General features: G+C 45.0%; 2 protein-coding genes across 3 annotated transcripts; both read right to left on the reverse strand.

Annotated features, from left to right (window-relative positions):
- Window positions 1-212: 212 nt before the first annotated feature.
- Window positions 213-15,008, reverse strand: LOC131469939 (nuclear factor of activated T-cells, cytoplasmic 3-like). Its single transcript, XM_058645394.1, has 10 exons — window positions 14,611-15,008; window positions 11,269-11,944; window positions 10,467-10,865; window positions 8,590-8,752; window positions 6,873-7,072; window positions 5,687-5,859; window positions 5,301-5,441; window positions 3,854-3,909; window positions 2,863-3,520; window positions 213-570 (listed from the first exon to the last, which is right to left on the reverse strand). Exons 1-10 carry the CDS (start codon window positions 14,672-14,674, stop codon window positions 461-463), a joined length of 2,640 nt encoding a protein of 879 aa, XP_058501377.1. The 5' UTR covers window positions 14,675-15,008; the 3' UTR covers window positions 213-460.
- A 1,180-nt stretch (window positions 15,009-16,188) lies between these two features.
- Window positions 16,189-21,594, reverse strand: dus2 (dihydrouridine synthase 2). Of its 2 annotated transcripts, none has more exons than XM_058645311.1 (16): window positions 21,507-21,594; window positions 20,756-20,894; window positions 20,634-20,679; window positions 20,444-20,535; window positions 20,321-20,364; window positions 20,128-20,188; window positions 19,997-20,044; window positions 19,808-19,873; window positions 19,150-19,220; window positions 18,999-19,085; window positions 18,277-18,445; window positions 18,059-18,180; window positions 17,829-17,969; window positions 17,528-17,615; window positions 17,247-17,314; window positions 16,189-17,135 (listed from the first exon to the last, which is right to left on the reverse strand). In XM_058645311.1, exons 1-16 carry the CDS (start codon window positions 21,581-21,583, stop codon window positions 16,859-16,861), a joined length of 1,596 nt encoding a protein of 531 aa, XP_058501294.1. In that variant the 5' UTR covers window positions 21,584-21,594; the 3' UTR covers window positions 16,189-16,858. The 2 variants fall into 2 exon arrangements, with proteins under 2 accessions (XP_058501294.1, XP_058501293.1); XM_058645310.1 differs by having other exon boundaries at window positions 17,247-17,320.
- Between the last annotated feature and the right edge of the window lie 155 nt (window positions 21,595-21,749).

Here is a 21,749-nt window from a genome sequence, read left to right on the forward strand (position 1 = left end):
CAATAATTCAGCGTCTTAAAGCTTCACACCAGAACAGTTCCTCCGGGTTGAACAGCAGTGATGCCGTACAGTGAAGGAAACATAAACTGAGATATTTAAAAAATATAAAATAAAATCAGCAGAAGGATTTAAGTGTTAGTCAACAGATCAGATCCAGAGTATCAAAAATAGATTTCATAATTAATTAGCCAATAAATAACAACACAAGTCTCTGATTGTTGTAACGGTGTCGCGTTAAAACACCGTACCGTCGATTTACAGCCCTTTTTTACCAGTTTTATTCAACACCCTTATTTGTCGTTCAAAAGATTTAGTTTAAAAACAAAGAAACATCTTTGGTTTGTCGCTGAGGTACGAGTTAGCGCTAAGATTCCTGAGACAGACGAGGAAAGAGCCGCGTGACACTCGTGTGGTTTTCAGGCACTTGAAGGTCAGTGTTTGTGATTGTGGACAGAAGCTGTTACTGAGACGCTCCACGGAACTTGGAGTCGTACTGATGGTGCTGGTCCAACTGGTGGAGGCGCCCAGCGCCGCTCAGACCGCTGATGTCTCTGTCGATGACCTCGTTCACTGCAAAACACACACAACCACCAAACGGGGTTATTACTTTCATACATCTTCGACTAACTACTTAAAAATTTACTATTTATTGATGTGGTACTTCTCGAGATAAAGTTACTATTTCCATAGATAAAAAAAACTAGACAGTAAAAATGATATAGGACTATAACGACTGTTTTTAAGAAATATCTGAAATATGAATATTTTCTGGTTTGTGGACCAAACGACACGTTTGAGAACGTCGCCAGGTTAAAGGAGGTTTTCTTTTCTAAAATGACTGCATGAACAGGAGTGAATACTGAGCTGCACTTCCCCCGACAGACCACCAGAGGGAGCACCACGACACAAACTGCTGCTTAAGATAAGATAAAGCACAGTAAGTCATTTTTTTTTACAAAAACACGGTGACCCTACCACCATAAGATCAAGTAAACTCAAGTATGATAACAAGATGGATTAAGACGAGGTGAGATGATCTAAGACGGGTCAAATAAGGTCAGAAGTTAAGGAAAGACGAGATAACAGGAGACATGACTGAATCATCACTGTTGCTGTGTGTGTGTGTGTATTTACAGAGCAGCAAATGGCCCCGCCTCCGCTTCAGCCTATTCATAGCAGAGCGAGTGAAACCTGAAACTGAGGAGACAAGACTCTAATGATCATCATTATCGTCTTCAGTCACTAACACTTGTAAACCACTCACTCTCCCACACCAAAGTCCACTGCTGGTCCACTGCTGCCTCGTGTGGTCACTTTGTGTCACTGAGGCAAATCTGAAGGATTTTAAACACAGAACTCCATCACTAAGTTCAAATGTTTCGTTTTGTGACTTTGGATTTTAAAATAATCTGTTCAGATTGACCTCAGTGACACAAAGTGACCACAAGAGGCAGCAGTGGACCAGCGTCTGTCTCACAGTGAGATAAAGACGTGGACACGTTCTGAAGACATTGAAGACATTCGAGACTTTTGTTCAAAATAGAAAAAAGATTCAGACATTTTCAGTGGCAGCCATGAAGGAGCTTCAGTGATTCCTTTCCTTATCTCCTATAGCATAGGATACACTGCACTATCCTTGACCGTCCCACAATTCTTTGCTGTTGCAACACTTGAAGTGATGTACCGTTATAGTTTGAACAGCTGACACTGTTTTAAAGAAATGACAATGTTAAGAAAGGCAAGTCGTTTGACCTTTACATCATCACGCCAAAGTCACACTGTGTGTGTGTGTGTGTGTGTGTGTGTGTGCGTGTGTGTGCGTGTGTGTGCGTGTGGGTGTGTGTGTGTGCGCGTGTGCAGGAGGAGGCTCAGAGGCCTGACGACAGCTGCTGCCACCAACTGAGACACTGCAACACACACACATGACTATTATTAACCAGGATATCACACACACACACACACACAGACAGACAGACAGACAGACAGACACACACGCAGACAGACACATACACACGCACAGACAGACAGACACGCAGACAGACACACACACACACACGCACGTACAGACAGACAGACAGACACACACAACTATAATTAACCAGGATCACACACACACACACACACACAGACAGACAGACAGACAGACAGACAGACAGACAGACAGACACACACACACACACAGACGCACACACGATACAAATAGCCCTGGTGTATAAATGACCATCATCAGTGTGGACACAGAGAACAGAGTCTCAGACCTGAATCTGACGAGTCTCAGACCTGAATCTGAATAGTCTCAGACCTGAATGTGAAGAGCCTCGAACCTGAATCTGACGGGTCTCAGGCCTGAATCTAAAGAGTTTCAGACCTGAATCTAAAGAGTTTCAGACCTGAATCTAAAGGGTCTCAGACCTGAATCTGAATAGTCTCAGACCTGAATGTGAAGAGCCTCGAACCTGAATCTGACGGGTCTCAGGCCTGAATCTAAAGAGTCTCAGACCTGAATCTAAAGTTTCGGACCTGAATCCGACGAGTCTCAGGCCTGAATATGACGAGTCTCAAACCTGAATCTGACGAGTCTCAGGCCTGAATCTGACGAGTCTCAGGCCTGAATCTAAAGAGTCTCAAACCTGAATCTGACGAGTCTCAGGCCTGAATCTGACGAGTCTCAGGCCTGAATCTGACGATTCTCAAACCTGAATCTGACGAGTCTCAGGCCTGAATCTAAAGAGTCTCAGACCTGAATCTGAAGAGTCTCAGGCCTGAATCTGACGAGTCTCAGGCCTGAGTCCGACGAGTCTCAGGCCTGAGTCCGTGTTTTCATAGCCCATCCCACCTGTTCAAACATTCTCTGCTTCCTACCGTCATCCAGTGTGATCTCCTGGAGGCCCAGGGATCCCAGGCCCAGCTGGTCTTCAGGTTCTTGCTTGACGCTCGGCAGAGACTCCTTCTGGGGACCAGTGGGGGTCATGAAGACTCTGCTGGAACTCAAAGATGGAGGTAGTTCCCTCTGAGATCCAACGGGGGACAGCAAGGAGGTGTGAGCAGGCACGGTGAAGGTCTGAAGGGGGACGGGAGAAGCCTGAGGAGGCAGCGGGGACATCTGAGGAGGAACTGTGAAGGTATGAGGAGGCATGATGGACGTCTGAAGAGGAATGAAGGAGGTGTGAGAAGGAAGAGAGGAGGCGGTGTGAGGAAACATCAAAGGAGTTTGATGGGGGACAGAGGGTGGAGGAGGACGGAGACCAGGTTCCTTCTGGGTGGGATGACCACAGGAATCATAACGTGCCACATGTGGGCTGAATCCAGGTGGATTGTGGGAGATGTGCTCTAGCTCCCAGCATTCCTGTTTAACCAGTGGTGGTCCAGCTGCACCAGGGAGCTGACGTCCAACTCCAGGCAGGTAGGTGAAGCTCTGTGTTACACTCCTCCTTCTCTTCCCGTTTGAGACGTAGAACTGGACTTGGACCGGACTCGAAGTCTTCTTATAGTAAGGAGGGACCTCCACTGTGATGCTGGTCTGAAGGACAGAGAACGTCAAGATTAATCCTTCAGTCAGTCGGTATCACATGGAGGACAGAGGGACAGAGGGACAGAGGGACAGAGGGACAGAGATCACAGTCAGTTTCTGCTGCTTCAAGATATCACCATAGCAACAATTGTGTCTGACTGTCCTTTTCAAGACTCTGAACGCTCAGACGTCCAGATGCCTCGACATCGCAAAAAGGTTCATAAAAACCTCTTCACTGCAGAGCGTCTTTTTTGTTTTTGTTTTAAATAAATCAATAAAACGAGCTGAAGGATGTGACGTCCTGGAGTCACATGACCGCCCACAGAGAACGTCTCTACTTACGCTGCTACTTTTTTCTGGCACAACTCTGGCATCCAGGTCCCACAGTGACTTTCCATCTGAGGGACAAAGACATGGACGGAACTTCAGTCAATTAATAAATCACCACATTTTCCTCCAAAGGTATGAAAAAAAAAAAGAAAAGGAAAAGTTTATGCCGGATAAAGTCAGCAAACGTGTGTTCGTGTGTTCGCACCACTTCACATCAGACTGCGGCCAGCGGTCGCCGTATTTCGTCAGCGACCGTATTTCACCGACGTACAAACACACACATTGTTAAGAAAAGGTCAAATAGAGGTCATAACTGACCATTCTGACACGTCCTAATTAAACATATTTGTTCAGTACGTCCTCCATGACTGGAGCACAGACTCAGTCTGATACAGTCACATACAGTGGCAGTTTACGCAGCTCGCCGCTGGTGATCAGCGGTGCTGCACTCTCTGTGAAAATCAGTTAAAATTACATAGGGACAGCACCGCTGATCGCCAGCGGTGCTGTCCCTATGTATTTTTAACTGATTTACAGTTGGTCAGTGTTCGGCTCGATCCTTACGTCGGACGTCTCCTCCTGTGACGACACTCTCGCTGCCATGTTGATATTGTCAGAGAACTAGTGGAGGGAGGAGGAGACGAATAGAGCGGAGGGAACAGGAGCTGAGCGAGTGAGCGCTGTAAAAAGGACAAATCAGAAACCCCCTGGAAGAAGTGGGCGTGTGTTTGCCTGTGTCTCATTTGCATATAAAGGGACCATGCACAAAAACCGAGCGTTCTGAAAGGGGCGGGTTTAGCAGGGTTATTGAACTGATATGGTGCTTCATCCTTATGGTATTTTGACCAAGGCATGTCACTGACATGTTCATTAGGACACCAGGGAACTATTTTAATGGGGGGAAATAGGGTATAATATGTCCCCTTTAAGCAGTCGCTCGAAAACCCAGTAGCCAATCAGCAGGCAGCTTCCTAAGCCCCGCCCATGGTCAGAATTGCAAACAAAAAAAACCAGGAAGTGCAAATAACAAGTTTGAAGTGCAAACAAATAAAAATAGAAACATTTTTTGAATGATTAAATCCATATTTTCTTTTTTGTGGTTCATTTGTGTGTTGTTTGATAATATCGACACAAATCTGATTTTGTTAGATTCCAGGAGCTGAATCAGCAAAGCAAGTGGTCACAATTTGTGGCAGACACATGGAAATAGTGAAAATGAGTAAGTAATGTTCCCCCGCCACAAAATCTGTTCGCATTTCGTCTCATTTCGGATCAAATTGATCGCTTTTAATGGTCGCTATGTTTGTCAATGCCTGCAACTTAGTACCCGGCACTGACCCCTAGAGGACGTATCGTGTAATCGCCCTCACTGACCTAAAAGACGCATGAATGATGGTGAGGAAGACGAAGAAAATGAAGCATCAATGGGCCTTGATGTGTAAATGTAGTCAGAACTCACCGGGTCCTTTCTCGGTGAAAACTACCCTGGACAGTGTGGAGATGTTGGACCCTGTGATGAGCAGCTCCTCTCTGCCGTCCACTGAGCAGCAGCTGGGACTGAAGCTGTCCACCTGAGGAAGCTCCTGGCCAGAGCGCTGAGCTGCACAGCACAACACAGATTACGTTTACATGTCTGTTTGTGGATGGAGATTAAGAACCAACAACAGTGACATCCTGACATGAAAGATATCACAGGACAGGAAACATGAGGTTAATCGTGGACACGTCACCTGTGAATGTGTGAGTGTGAGAACACGCTGCATCAAAATCCATGTAGTAATCTACAAATAATGGCTGAGTTGTCGCAGGCCTGAAAGCGACGAGTTCATATTAGCGGCGACTTACAGCACTCCACGGGAATGGACGCCGTCTGGAGCCACAGCATTTGTCCGTCCGTCTGAGGCACGGCGACTCTGAACACCACTCGCACCCTCGTGTTCTTGCGCCCGATGTCCGTCTCGCCTTTCTTCAGCTCGATGTCGGCGTTGCGCAGCTTCAGGATGCCGGCGCAGTCGATGCTGTGGAATAAATCACATGACGACGCACTCTGACCAATTGGTGGAATTTGGAACTATAAATAGATTTTGAGATTATAAATAGATTTTGGGATTATAAATACATTTTGGAACTATAAATGGATTTTGAGATTATAAATAGATTTTGGGATTATGAATAGATTTTGGGATTATATGTACATTTTGGGATTATAAATAGATTTTGGAACTATAAATAGATTTTGGGATTATGAATACATTTTGGAACTATAAATAGATTTTGAGATTATAAATAGATTTTGGGATTATGAATAGATTTTGGAACTATAAATAGATTTTGAGATTATAAATAGATTTTGGGATTATATGTACATTTTGGGATTATAAATAGATTTTGGAACTGTAAATAGATTTTGGGATTATGAATACATTTGGGAACTATAAATATATTTTAAGATTATAAATAGATTTTGGGATAATAAATACATTTTGGAACTATAAATAGATTTTGATATTATAAATAGATTTTGGGATTATGAATAGATTTTGGAACTATAAATAGATTATGGAACTATAAATAGATTTTGAGATTATAAATAGATTTTGGGATTATAAATAGATTTTGGAACTATAAATAGATTTTGGAACTATAAATAGATTTTGGGATTATGAATAGATTTTGGGATTATAAATAGATTTTGGAATTATAAGTAGATTTTGGAATTTTTAAGTCTTTTAAATCTTTTCAACTTTAATACGCAGTTGGACATTGTTATCTTTGATTCTTGTGTCGGACGTCGCACTCATGACTCTTCAGAGACGACACTCTCTGACCAATCAGTGACCTTCAGTCTGTTGACGTCACATTTTAGTATCGGCTCAGCTGAACCTTGTCAGAGCAGGAACTAAAAAAAGCACCAGGTGCCAGGTTCTATCACTGATGGAGAAGAAAGAAAAACAAAGCGAGTGGAGCTGAGCCGAGTCATGTGTAGATATCAGGCTAACCCTGATGCTGGTGCTGTTGAGGCTTCTGTTACCTGGCAGTCATGCTGTTTTCTGGAAGCAGAGGGATCTCCAGGACTTTGCTGTAGCCCAGGATCTTCTCCTGGCAGGTGGTGGTGACCGTCTTCCCCGTCACTCGGTGAACCTGGTAGAAGGCGTGGGGGCGAATGTAGCGCTCGTCCGCGGTGCAGATGAACAACAGCATGCTGACCGGCCGCTCGCTAAATCCGATCAACTGCAGACCAAAGTTTACAACTGTCTCACCACACACACACACACACACGATGCAGACACTACTAGACGATGTGAAGAGACGACAAATGTTCAATTCCCACCGTGTGCAGCATCTTTCAGGCCTTCACACAAAAGCGTTTGAAAACTTCCTCTTGTCACAAATAACAGAAAATTCCCACGGGAATATATGACAATGACCTGGAAATGTTTTGATCATTTAAAGAAACCGTGTCATATACAGTACATGAATGCTTTTGCTGGAGTACTTTTGGCACCTGAAGTGAAGACGTTCACGACTATCTTTAACAGTACTACTGTCAGTACTTCTGGTACGTTATAAAAATGAACTTCAAGTGAAGTATTCTTACTTGTAAAAGAGTCACTTTTACTTTCACTGTAGTACTTGGACTACTTCTGGTGTCTGTGGATGTGAACAGAAACAAAGAAATGACTCTGAATAAAAACATGTTTCCGCTCCAGTAACAGATCTGACGATGAAATGCATGACATCAGGTCCGAGCCACGTGAGGGCTGTTTGTGGACAAACAAACCCCTCCCCTGCTGCAGCCATCATTGGGATGATGTTCTGTTTCCTGGGAGATCCAGCAGCTCTCTGCTGTCCTGGTCTTGACACTAAACACAGTGCAGTTTCACACATCGCTCACATCGAAGCTCATCTGGCTTCAGCAGCAGCCTGACAATGTGACACCCAAAATAAATCTGTTGGTGTCTGTCACACACGAGGCCTTGATGGAGCTCTGCCTGCCTCTGCCTGCCTCTGCCTGCCTCTGCCTGCCTCTGCTCTCTGGTTCTACAGACCACTGTTCACCATCGACAGGAGCAAAACTAAACTCTGACATAAAAGCGACACAATCAGTCCAAACATGTCAATTAGAACAACTGATTTCAGCCACTTGACAAAAGGCTCACCCAATAAAGTCTTAAAAACGTGTTCACGTCTTTATCTCACTGTCAGACAGACTTCTGCAACAGGAAAGGGAAGTGTGTAAACCACTCACTCTCCCACACCAAAGCCCACAGAGAAAATCAGTGATTTAAACATCACACACACACACAGGAGCTGTTGATCCACTGCTGCCTCCATCACTAAGTTCAAATGTCTTCTTTTGTAAATTCGGTGTTTGAAATCCTTCATTCAGATTGACCTCAGTGACACAAAGTGACCACATGAGGCAGCAGAGGACCAGCAGCTCCTGTGTCCCTGCAGCTAAAGTCACTGATTTTCTCTGTGGACTTTGGTGTGGGAGACTGAGTGCTTGACATGGTTGGAAATCTGTGAAAATTGTCAAGATAATCTAAGATTATCTTAGATTTAAGCTAAGGTAAATGAGGTAAGCCTTCAGCCAAGTGGCTAAAATCAGTTTTTCTTTACTGTTGTCCGCACTGAAAAAATCCCGTTGACAGATAAGAAACTAAACTTCTAATTTAACTCTTATTCAGTTTAACGGTGTCACAAATAACTAAAAGTGAGTTCAATAAGAAGAAGTGGGAATGCACCTTTACAACGGGGTGTCCTCCACTCACTGCTTTGATGGACCCTCTGCTGCCCTCTGTCTCATAATGAGCCCGGTGGTAGGACTTGGGCTGAACCTCCAGCCTCAGCTCACACTGGTCATACTGGCTGGGCAGAGGCCAGTCGAGAGGAGGGGGGGACGAGGTGCTGTGAGGAGACGGACACAACAAAGACACAATGTCCACATACAGTATGGTGTAAGCTTCAGACAAACATCCAAACGGACACTTCACTGTCCAGATACCGACAGGAAACAGACGATTAACAAAATCAACATTCGGTTTAGTCTATGATATCTCAACAACACGTTCACGTCTTTATCTCACTGTGAGACACACTTTTACAACAGGAAAGTGACGTTTGTAAAACACTCACTCTCTCACACCAAAGCTCAGAGAGAAAATCAGTGATTTTACCATCACTCACGCACGCACGCAAAAATCGCCAGCTAAAATCACTGATTTTCTCTGTGGGGTTTGGTGTGGGAGAGTGAGTGGTTTACACACTTTTTTCCTGTTGGAAAACTTGATAAACATCTACGTGTCGTAAGAACACGTTCACGTCTTTATCTCACTGTTTGGAGTTTGTCCAACGAGTGAACGACTACCTCGTACAAACAAAAGAAATCTGAAGTTCAAGTTCACTGCAGTTACACTTGACCAGTAGAAGATAAGAACGTGTTAGAGCCAGAGGACTCTCTGATCTTTGTTTTATTGTAGATTATAATATTATAAGATTAGACTTAGTCATGTGACCAGCAGACACACACACACACACACACACACACAGAATGTGGCCTCCATGACTTCAGAGGACATTGCATTGACTAACAGCACTTTTCCATTACACAGTTCCAGCACAACTTTTTTTTCTTTTCCAACAGTGACAAAAAATGTGACGTCAACAGACTGAAGGTCACTGATTGGTCAGAGAGTATCGTCACTGAAGAGTCATGGGTGCGACGTCCGACACAAGAATCGAAGACAACAATGTCCAACTGTAGATCAGTTAAAAATTCTACTTATAGTTCCAAAATCTACTTAGAATTCCAAAATCTATTTATAATCCCAAAATCTACTTATGATCCCAAAATCTACTTATAATTCCAAAATCTATAGTTCCAAAACATGTGTTAATCTGTAAAATGTCAATATGTAACAGGAGTCAGTGTGTGTGTGTGTGTGTGTGTGTGTGTGTGTGTGTGTGTGTGTGTGTATTCAGAGAGCGCACTGCTGAGAGCCAGCGATCGTGACCACGTTCACTGGTATTTCAGTTCAGTGACTGTTGCTCCGATCATACAGGAAGTACTGAATGATTCTTTTTAGTGATTCACTTTCACCCAAAACAACTGCTTTACAAGTCGCTAGTTTGTGTGTGTGTGTGTGTGTGTGTTGTGTAGAAAACTACGTCACAACAGTTTCATGCACGTGCTTTGATGACTCCGCCCCTCGTTGAGGAGGAGCTATGAAGTCATGGATTCATGGAGTCGAGCCGTGCTGGAACTGTGTCGAGGAAAAGCATGATGACTCTAACCATAGCCATAATTATTACTGGCCTAATTCTAATCTTAGGGAAGAAAACCAAAACGTTATCGTGAACAGTTTAAAGTGCAGGGTTTGAACAAAGGTCAAAGGTCAAAGAGTCTATGTATTGAACGAGGATGGAGCATTTTCTTAACCGTTGTCCCGCTGTAAACTACCGTGAGGACACACATGAAGTAGTAAGAGTGGCCGAGATTGTTTGATTTGTTGATTAAAATGTACGTACTGCACGAGGAAGGACGACCACATGTCATTGAATGAGATTTCCATGCAATCTTCTCAGCTCAAAGAGTAAATAATAACATTCACTGAAAGCCAACCTGAACAGAGGAGGGTTTCCAGGTTTGGGTTTGTTCCAGCTGAAGTGGGAGGGAACCTGAAGGAAGAGCTCGGCCAGGCCGTCCTGCTCGTGACCCTCTTCAGAATCCCGCAGCAGTTCCAGCACCGGGTCTCCCTGAGCGGGGAGGAGTCCCAGCGAGCTCCCCGACGTCCTCCTGGTCTTGGAAGGGACGTCCAGCTCCTGGTAGCCGGACATCAGCAGGGGCCCGAGGGCAGGGGCGGGGCTTCCTGCCCACGTGTCTTCTGTCACGCTGTCACGCGGGGAGGCACTCGGCGTGGGGCTGGGTGAGTGGTGGGGGGAGGGCGAGCGGGCGTGGACGCGGGGGTCAGCGCTGGAGTGGCGTCTCTTTCCACAGGGGGAGCTCGGCCTGGACGACGACCTGCGGAGAAAAATCACACCTGAAGCAGTTCTCACCGGGAGAGACTCGGGGTCCTCTGGTCTGGACAATGTTTTTAGGACCCAAGCGCAGAGAGGTGCAAAGGCAAAAATGTCCTCACTTTGAAAGTTGTCCCTTTCTGTAAATGTCCTCACTTTGAAAGTTGTCCCTTTCTGAAAATGTCCTCACTTCAGAGGTCAGTGGTCATTGGTCATTTAGTGACTTAAATCTTCACTACGATGTCATTTCAAATGTTATTATTACTTGCAGCCCTAATCCACGGCTTCTCTGGTCAAACACCAGCTATTGCGTTCACATTTAACTCTCAGCTTTTCTAATTCCACTCTTCCAATCAGGCACTGGGCGGAGTAAGGAGGGGGGGGGGGGGGTTAGTTACCCTTCGTACCTGGACGTGGGTCGACGGTTCAGCCAGCTCTCCTCTGTGACGCTGGTGCGAGGGGAGTGGCAGGGCGACTGATGAGGTGACTGATGGGGCGATAGCGACGGGCTAAAGGCTAAAGGATGTTGGTATTTCTGTTGCCATAACTCCACTCCAAAGGCCCCGCCCCCACAGCCCGGAGACCCCAGAGGAGACCCCAGTGGGGACCCGAGTGCGGGACGTGCCGCATCGCCTAGCTCCACCTCCACATCGTCGTAGATGTGGGAGAAGGACTCGCAGGATGAGAGGTCAGACATCCAGCTCCTGGAAGACATGCTGCTGCAGGGACTTGGGCAGAAGGCCGGGTCCCGGTAGCAGGGGTCAGTCGGCAAATACAACTGGTCTCTGGACCAGGACGCATCAGAGTAGCCCCCCTCTGCCCCACCCACCGCCAAAGCTTCCTGTCCGGTGCTGGGCTCCCCATGGCTGTTAGGAGCTATGGAGGTGATCTGAATACTTGGACAGTCAAACGCTCTGGGGTTCCCCTGGGCTCCATACTGGGGCCCATGCGATTCACAGCCAATATGCTGGTAGTTGTGTGCGCTGGTGAAATATGGGGGGTCGCTTGACAGCTCCTGGCCCACGGACTGTTCCACCAGAGCCTGTGTGGAGGGGGGAGGCCTCCTCACATGGAGATCTGGACCTGGGACGAGAAGATGGCAAAGACGTGGAATCGTTAAAACAGTTAGTTAGTGAGTGAGTTAGTGTGTATATATATATAGATGTACAAATGTAGAATAAAATGCAAACTATACATAAAAGGTAAAAAGAATAAATGAAGTGGACTTAAACCAGATAAACGACAATGAATATTTAATGATGTTCCAGTGTAACCTGAGTAACCCAGTCAACACAATAAATACATCGTCCCATCCCTAACCCTCATCATCATCATCATCATCATCATCATGATTGTGTAGTCTGTGTGTGTGTGTGTGTGCGTGAGAGTGTCTGTGAGAGAGAGAGAGAGAGAGAGAGTGAGTGTGTGTGTGTGTGTGTGTGTGTGTGTGTGTGTGTGCGTGAGAGAGACACACGCACACACACACACACTGACCTGGTGTCACATGTCACACTGTAGCAGCAGCACTGGACTAGTCATAGTCACAGATCATTATCACACACACACACACACACACACACACACACACACACACACACACACTGACCTGGTGTCACATGTCACACTGTAGCAGCAGCACTGGACTAGTCATAGTCACAGATCATTATCACACACACACACACACACACACACACACACCTATTAATATCACACACATACTTTGCACATGACATGCAAAAAAGGCAACAAAGCAGCGACTGCGATCTGCTTCAACAACTCTCACACACACACACACACACACACACACACACACACACACACACACACTTTCTTGTCCAGCCATCTCAGTGAGGACACTCATGGACACAATGAAATCCCCTTACCCTAACATTAAACATCTTAACTAAATACTTAACCTTAACCAAAAAACTCTAACCCTGAAAGCAAACTGACAATTCTAGCAACAGAATCCATTTGAATAAGTTCTTTCTTTTTTTCCAGAATAAAAGCTCTGAACTCAATATGATATTTTTTTGTTGTTGTAAAGATAAAGAAATATTTTTTTTTGATTTTGGAACTATCAGTAGATTCTTAAGTCTTGTGAACTGATCTACAGTTGGACATTGTTGTCGCTCATGACTCTTCAGTGACGACACTCTCTGACCAATCAGTGGCCGGCAGTCTGTCGACGTCACATTTTAGTATCGGCTGAGCTGAACCTCATCAGAGCAGGAACTAAAAACACCAGGTACCAGGTTCTATCTCTGATGGAGAAGAAAAATAACCGTGCCGTACCATGTAGTGGAAAAGCACCAAAATACGAAGAAGAAGTTCCCTGTGGGTGTGGTCGAGCCGAGCCGAGCTGGAAGTGTTTAGTGGAAAAGTGAGGACACTCATGGACATAATTCCCTTCCCCTTATACTAACCTTTAACCACCAACCTAATTCTAACTCTATCCCTAGAACCAAGTCTTAACCCAGGTGTGACAGAACATGAGAACGAGACAGAATGTCCTCACTTCCTATTTTTTGTACATTTTTTGGACACTCATAGTCATAGAGCAGTCCCTGACCCTCTACCCTAACCTTGAACCATCACAACTAAACACCTAACTCTAAACCTAAAACCAGGACTTAACTCCCCAAAAAAGCCCTCTAACCAGACAAAATGTCCTCACAAAGACATACATACAAGAACACACACACACACAGGTTTGTGTAGCTATTCTTCTTAGGGCTGAGACAAAACAAAGCCTCATCACTAACTTTAACAACAACCAGTTAATGACTAACCCTAAACCATAACCACAATTCAGGTCTTAAATCTGAGGTTCTGTCTCGTTAGGACCAGGTTTTAGTCTCCATGAGGACTACTACTGGTAAGTGTTTGTGGCAGAAAAGAAAAAAGTCCTAAAGAAGCACAAATACAAGAACACACACACACACACACACACACACAGACAGAGGAAGAGGAGCAGGTGGTGATGCCACAGATCAGTTAGAAAACCAGGAAGTCAAAACAGACTGACTGACTGAGTGAGTGAGTGAGTGAGTGAGTGAGTGAGTGAGTTGTCTTTCAACTGGAAGGTTGTGGGTTCAATTCCTGGCCCTGCTCGTCTATGTGTGTCCTTGAGCAAAGACACTTAATCACATGTTGCAGCTTGTGAATGGGAAGATTACTCGTTACTACCAAATCAAATCAGAAGAAGAAGAAGAGTTGGTATTATGGTCTGAATTTATATAATATTTAACGCTTACTTCTAAAACTTCGTAATAACGTTTGATACTTCAGTAAAGTAAAAGTAATAAGTGGAAAGGGAACTAGGCTTGTAACCGGAGGGTCGCCGGTTCAAATCCCCATCCGGCCAAAAAGGACTGGGGTACCCCTGAGCAAGGTACCCAACCCCCAATGCTCCCCGGGCGCTACTCAGTGTGGCAGCCCACTGCTCCTAATTCTAGGATGGGTCAAATGCAGAGGAATACTTTCCTTAAGGGGATTAATAAAATTAAATTCATTTTAATTCTTTTTTTTTATTTAAGTAAGATTATAAACTTCTACTAAAGCCATGTTCTGTTAACATACTTGTACTTTCACTCAAGTATCACTTTAAGGTGCTACATACAAGAATAACAATAAAGTGGCGTTCGCTCTGAGGTTTTACTTTGAAAAACGAGCGACCGGACGTCCGGTGGAGCTCGCGCTAACTCCCGTTAGCTTAGCTCGATTGACAGCTCGCTAACGCCACGTACCTGCTGAGTGTTTGTCTTCGTCCTCGAAGCTCAGTCTGAAGTCCAGCTCGTCCGCGCAGTTCATTTGACCAACACAACTGAGACAGTCCTCACGTTAAATCTGTCCCCCTGTCCCTGTCTGTCTGACTGTCTGTCTGTCTGTCCACCTGTCTCTCTCCCCGAAAGCAGAACTCTGCCTCAACCGACGCTTCTTCTTCTTCAACAACAACAACAACAACAACAACAACACTCTGACAAACTCCCGACAGTAAAGTTGTAAACAAGCGCGTTCACGGTCAGAAAATTCGTCCTCGCACTTCGAAGTGAAAGCGTAAAACTCCCATATTTGCGTAAACTTTGCGTTCGCGGTTTCTGTTCGTCCGCGTTTCCTCTCCTCCAGGTTTGATCCTCACGCTGCGTTCACGGCCACTACGTAAACTTTACATCGGGGTTCATGCTTTTCTGCATGCGCTTCAAAAATACTTAAAAAGACATTTTATATTATATTATATTATATTATATTATATTATATTGTTTTACATTATATTAAAGGACTTAACACGCTCATACTTTATACTATACACGCTCACATTTGATACATTTCACCACGAGCTTAAAGTTATTAAAATGGTTTGTATGGAGAACAATACATGACACAATAATAAATGAATGAACGAATGAATAAATAAATGCATAAATAAAAGAATAAATCAATGAATTACTGAATAAATAAATAAAATAGTGAATGAATAAATAAATACAGAAATAAATGTAATACATTTTTTATCAATGTGATTTTAATGGTTTAATTTGTATTTATTTAAAATAAATAATTTCGACTCCCGTCATCTATACTTAAATTAGATTGTCTGTCTGTCCATTTCGGACACACATCATTGTGTTGACTGTCAGACAATTAATCAGAAAATAGGACAAATGAAAGCACAGGAGTGAGTGGTGTCCTGTGTTTAAAAAAAAAGACGAATAAAAAGACACACTTGCAATTTAAAGAAGATAAAAACCACCAAATATTTGGATAAAATATTGGCCGACCTTGTTCTAAATACTGTGTTTGGTTAAGTATGATTTATCCAATTTGCGGTTTCAATTCACACCTTCAATTTTGGTAATTCAACACGTTTTCATCAACTCAAAACCGGCCAAATTGAAGGGAAATCTTATTGAATCAAGTGCTAAAATTACACACTTCTTTGAGCACATACATTTTAATTCCAGCAACACAAAACATCTTTTTCAAAAACAAATTTTTCCTTTGTTAAAATTTGAGATTTAAGTAAACCTAATTGCTGTTTTTAATATTAATATAATATTAATATTATAATCTAGTGTCGTCCAAGGGTGTGTGGTTTGCGCAAAATAACGTTGTACATTTTTACATTTTATTATATTTAACAACCTGTTGATTCGTGATAACACTTTTGTCCAGAGCGCCCCTGAAGGCACCACTGGCAAGCCCAGTGATGACGTCAGGGGCGGGTGACTCCATCTCCCAGGTTCAGTTCAGGACTTGAGGACTTATTTGGGTTTACCCCAAAAAATACAAAAACAAACACACACACACACACACACAAGCCCGGCGTCAATTGATGCTTTTATTTAAATCACCAGCATCGGAAACAGTGAACAACGAAGTGGTCGGAGTCACTTGAACGCAACACTCGAGTCCTTTCCTGTGTTTATTTGAGTAATGTGTGTCACGTGACGAAGTGGCGGCTGCTGCTCACACACAAACACAATCGCTGTTCCTGTCTCTTCCTTTAATCTGGGTGAAAAAAAATCACAGATAAAAAAAAAAAAAAAAAAAGTTTATTTTGGGGGGAATTAAGACAATTGTGAGGAAGACGCGAACGATTCAGAACTTTCTGATATCAAACGCGGGTGAAATGATGAGTTCAAGGCCAATTAAAAACAAAAGTAAATCATTGATTATCTTTAAGGCACCAAGGTAAAAAAGTCCTATCTGAGATGATTCAGCGCTGCTGCCCCCTGCTGGCTGTGAAATAATCCACATTGACGTTTTCTGGTGAAATTATAAAAAACAATTAGAGTGATTTTGTTCTCTCTCAGTGGATCCTGTGGAAGACTGACGTCACACTCAAACTATGTAAACACTTTAAAGGAGCAGTGTGTAGAATCAATGAAAGAAACGCAACACAATGTTTGTAATCTAAGGTGTTACACCAAACCAGGTCCTCTTGCACGTCGCACTGCCCGTGTCGGGGAATCACGGAATATTACACGCGCGTCGCTAAGGCTGCGCTCGCTCTGGAGGCGTGTCCGCCTCGCGATGGTCACCGTTCGCCAACGCCGGAGTCTCAGAGCTTTGCGTTTCCTGCTGGACGTCACCCAGGTGCCGTTTCTTGCTCTGTTCCTGCTGCTGCTCCGCGCCGCCGTTCGTCTTCCCGTCCCTCTTCCTCTTGCAGACCAAGCCCGAGTCTTCCTCGCCGATGAGGCCCTCAGGGATTCCCAGAACTCGCAGGCAGACGACGGCGGCCGCCTGTTCTGCAAACTTTTTTGACTTCTCCCTGGGAAAAAGACACGAGCATTTCAACATGAAGTCCTGTAAACACACGTACGTGTGTGTACGTGTGTGTACGTGTGTGTGTGTGTGTGTGTGTGTGTGTGTGTGCGCTGACCACAGTGTTGATCTGAATCTCTTTCCTGCGATAGTCACAGTCGACTGAAAGCCTCGGTCCTGCGAGCGCTGCACCTGCGAACACACACGAGAACACACACGAGAACACACACACGAGAACACACACACGAGAACACACACGAGAACACCCACACGAGAACACACACACGAGAACACACACGAGAACACACACACGAGAACACACACACGAGAACACACGCGTCACGTTAATAACACTTTTAACTCTTCTGTGACCGTCCGGTCGTCGTCGTCGCTTCTCACCGTCTCGTACAGCGGCTGCTCCACTCGCTCTCTGCGACTCCACTCCAGCAGGAACATCTTTGGAGTGATCTGAGGCGGATAATTCCTCCTGCAACAACAACAACAACAACAACAACAACAGGGTTTTTCTCCTGATAAATGGAGTCTTTGAATGAACTTGAAGCTACAAAAATGAAAAATAACAATATAAAGAGGAGGGGAGGATGGAGGGAAGGATGAAGGAAAGGAAGGAAGATTTGAAAAGACGGAATGAAAGGAAGAGAGGAGAGGAAAGAAAGACAGAATCACGTGTTGTTCTGACCGTTCAAACTTGACGGCCACGGTGGTGACGTCTCCGTCCATGACCGGCCGCTCGCTCTGCCCGCCGCTCTGCAGCGCCGCCCTCCTGGTCTGCTGCTGCTCCTGGACGTGCCGGCAGAAGGTGTCCAGGCCGTACGCCGCGCTGCAACGCAAAACAACACAAACGCGGGAGTCACGTGACCCGAGAGCCTCGGCGACCGCGGTCACGTGACGGTGGCGAGGCGGCCGTACCTGATCTCCGCGTTGGTCTGAGCGGCCTGCACCTGCTTCCCCAGAGGAGACTCCACCTTGTCCCGCAGCATCTGACACAGACAGTACTTGGTGTTGAAGGCGTGGTTGTCGTACCGGATCGCCTGAGAGACAAACACAAGACAGGACGCACATTTTACAGCCCCTTTAAAAAACAACATGTACGGTTCTTTGGTTTCCATGACGACGATGGGGCTCACATATTTGAGATATTCCTCCATAACCGTCTCCACAGGAAGTGGACCTTCACTGACGAACACGGACACGTTCCACATGGCGGCGCGAGCCAACATGACCGACGAGGCGCCGGTCGCCCGCCTGAAGTGCTCGATGTCAGCGTTGGTCTTCACCACATCCAGAGAACCTCCACTGTTTCATTCAAGAAACATCGTTCACTTCACAGGTTTGGATTCAAAATATCACAACTAAAAAAAAACTGCAGTACCTGATAACAGATTAACAGATTATAGCTTTAAACTAAAAAAACTGCAGTTCCTGATAACAGATTATATCTTCAAACTAAAAAAACTGCAGTACTTGATAACAGATTAACAGATTATAGCTTTAAACTAAAAATACTGCAGGACCTGATAACAGATTATATCTTTAAACTAAAAAATCTGCAGGACCTGATAACAGATTATATCTTTAAACTAAAAAATCTGCAGTACCTGATAACAGATTAACAGATTATAGCTTTAAACTAAAAATACTGCAGTACCTGATAATAACAGATTATATCTTTAAAATAATAAAAAAAAGAAGATTTAATTTACAATTAAAAGTAATTTGAAAAACACCTGAGACATGACTGGGGAGGGAGGGAAGGAAGTAAGGGAGTAAGGAATGAAGAAAAGAAGGAAGGAAGGACAGAAACAGCTGCTGCTGACCATGTTAATCATGAGTGGGTGTGGCCTCTTACTTGGCGATGACGGGGATGGAAACAGCCCGAGCAACAGCTTGGATGTAGTTACAGTGGACGGGGTGTCGGGGGCGCTCTTCCTTAAACCTGAACATCAACAACACATTCATATAAAGACATGTGACGTGCAGATGATGAGTCAGCAGTTTACCTGCCGTGGACAGCGACCGCAGCCACGCCCGTCCTCTCGATCCTCTGCACCAAACTGATCGTTTCCTCCACCTGGAACCAGAGAAGAAGAAGAAGAAGAAACTGTGAGACGTTACAGAGCGCCCCCTGCTGCTGAGACAGACAGACACACACACACACACTGCCTCCATCACTAAGTTTAGATCTTATTTTGTGACTTCAGTGTTCAAACGATTCAGCTCTATTGACCTCAGTGACACAAAGTGACCACACGAGGCAGCAGAGGAGCAGCAGCTCCTGTGTCTCTGTGAGCTAAAATCACTGGTTTTCTCCATGGACTTTGGTGTGGGAGAGTGAGTGCTTTACAAACTCAAGTGAATACCAGGAAATAAATTCTAAATGGGTATTTGCTCAAAATGAAACAGTTGTATGTGTACGACTGATTTACAGCGAAACAAATACAACAGACATTAATTAATAATATCAAAAACAATGGAGGAATCTTAACTCCGGGGACGTGAGTTTGCTCCGAGTTTCCACGTTGGATTTCGTTGGTTTTTTAGCGTTTCTACTTTTCAAAACCTTCTTAAGTCAAAAATAAATGAAGAAATACAAACAAAAACAACTCAAAGGACAAGTGTGAAGTGTAGAAGGGCGTAAACGAGTGTTTCCCGTCTTACCGAGGGCAGGATCCTGATTTTACAGGTGACTGGAATGGAAACACCTGTGACGAGCTTTGTGAGGATCTGCAGCGGGAAGAAAAACACACTTTTTACTTCTTTATTCATTTATTATCACAACCAGTGTGTGTGTGTGTGTGTGTGTGTGTGTGTGTGTGTGTGTGTGTGTGTGTGTGTGTCAGTACCCACCGCCTCTATCTTGTCAGGGTCTGACAGCAGAGCAGCTCCCATCCCACCCTGCAGAGGTCAGACAGGGGTCAGACAGGGGTCAGACAGGGGTCAAAGAGCAGAAGCAGCAGAAGCAGCAGAAGGTCACTGACCTTGGTGGAATATTCCTTTGGACAGCCCATGTTGACGTCGACCGCAGCCACGTCCTTCTCCCTGTGCGACAAACAGACAGAAAGTTCAGCTTCTACTCTGCTCACACTGTGCACGTGTTTGAGACACAGGTGTGCACGTGCTTGAGACACAGGTGTGCACGTGCTTGAGACACAGGTGTGCACGTGAACTCACACAAGACGAGCCACGGCCAGCGCTCGGTCCGGGTCAGCAGTTCCCTGGAAGCACAGGGACAGAGACTTTCAGCGGTGCGTCCTGAATGTCGTGTATTTTGACACAGACAAAAGTGCGTCTCACCATCTGGAAGACGACTCTGTCCTTCTCTCGCTCACATGTCCGGAACACCACGCGGTCATCCGGAGCCACAAAGTCCACCGTCTGCAGAACCTCTGAGCAAACACAGCACCACAGACACCAAATCAACTTCCAGCAGTGTATCCACATCCAGCTCATGACTGTGGAGAAAGAGGCCACACCCTCTTCTTACCGTTCACCACCCTGTGACACTGGACCATTTTGATGTCGATCAGCTCCTGAAACAAAAAGCACAGACAAACACTGAGCTCAGCTTCCGGTGCGTCTCCGTCTCCTGCTTCTTTCCATCCTCACCTCGCAGTAAACCACATCAGCTCCGTAGTCCAGAGCCAGGAGCCTCATGGGCAGAGTCCCCACCCGGACCATGGGAGCCAGGGCAGTGATGTTCCTGAAGCTTAGCCTCCCTGCTGCCATGATGTTCCACTCCGTTCTCCTGCTCCCCACAGACACACAGGACAGCGCGTGACAACTTGATCCACAATCCAGGGTTCATTTGGCGTCGCATTCTTTTGCACGAGACACACTCACGAAACCCCATTGAGAATCCGGCGGATTTAAGCCGGTTTTCGGTGTGTAGCCCATTGCAAACACGCCGATGACAAATGAAACGGTAAAACCTGAATTAACTGAGTGTATTCCTCCAGTCGGCGGTGAATTGGCTCAGAATGTCACAAAGAAAAATAACACTGGCAACTTTTAGCACGTCCTCCGTGTGATACGCGACCGTTCCTTCGATTCGGCATGTCTGACAGTGCAGACAATGGTTTAAGCTTAAGATCAAATACTGTGGTATTTAATGAACTAGCCACACGCCGAACTAACAACAACAAGGTTTTGACCTGTAAAGATGCTCCGTTTATTATCTATCTGCTAAGTTCATTCGTAAAAAAGCAAGAATTTCTTAACTTGCGACTTTTTCAAATGGAGTCCGGCAAGTTTTTGAATGCTAACACTGTAAACTGCTACACTGTGTTGTAACATGGAATAAACTGAAGCTCGTTAACGTCGTAAAAACACATTTAAAAACGAGGTGGAATCAACTCACCGGCTCGCGACAGCAGCAGAACGCGAGGAGTCGGCGCGTGCTCTTCTGAGAACTTCCTGTTTGGGCACGTGCGTCATCACGGCGTCACGTTGCGTCAGGAGGCACGAGACCCAGAAGCACTAGAAACAGATCGCTTTCATAATCATGATAATGAGTTAGCATCTTGAATTATGATGTTGCGTCTTGTTTTAAAGCTGATAACATTATTATCAGCATATCATTTAATATATAGAAACAATAACT

The sequence above is a fragment of the Solea solea genome, chromosome 12, assembly GCF_958295425.1.
Source record: "Solea solea chromosome 12, fSolSol10.1, whole genome shotgun sequence".
In the NCBI taxonomy this organism is placed as follows: Eukaryota; Metazoa; Chordata; class Actinopteri; order Pleuronectiformes; family Soleidae; genus Solea; species Solea solea.

Coding starts and splice junctions, on each gene's coding strand:
- LOC131469939 (XM_058645394.1), bottom strand. CDS start 14,674: ATGAACTGCGCGGACGAGCTGGACTTCAGACTGAGCTTCGAGGACGAA. Junction 10,866..11,268: donor AACCGTCGACCCACGTCCAG/GTACGAAGGGTA, acceptor TTTTCTCCGCAG/GTCGTCGTCCAGGCCGAGCT. Junction 5,860..6,872: donor GAAAACAGCATGACTGCCAG/GTAACAGAAGCC, acceptor TTTATTCCACAG/CATCGACTGCGCCGGCATCC.
- dus2 (XM_058645310.1), bottom strand. CDS start 21,583: ATGACGCACGTGCCCAAACAGGAAGTTCTCAGAAGAGCACGCGCCGAC. Junction 20,536..20,633: donor GTGTCACAGGGTGGTGAACG/GTAAGAAGAGGG, acceptor GTGTTTGCTCAG/AGGTTCTGCAGACGGTGGAC. Junction 19,086..19,149: donor GCGGTCGCTGTCCACGGCAG/GTAAACTGCTGA, acceptor GTTGATGTTCAG/GTTTAAGGAAGAGCGCCCCC.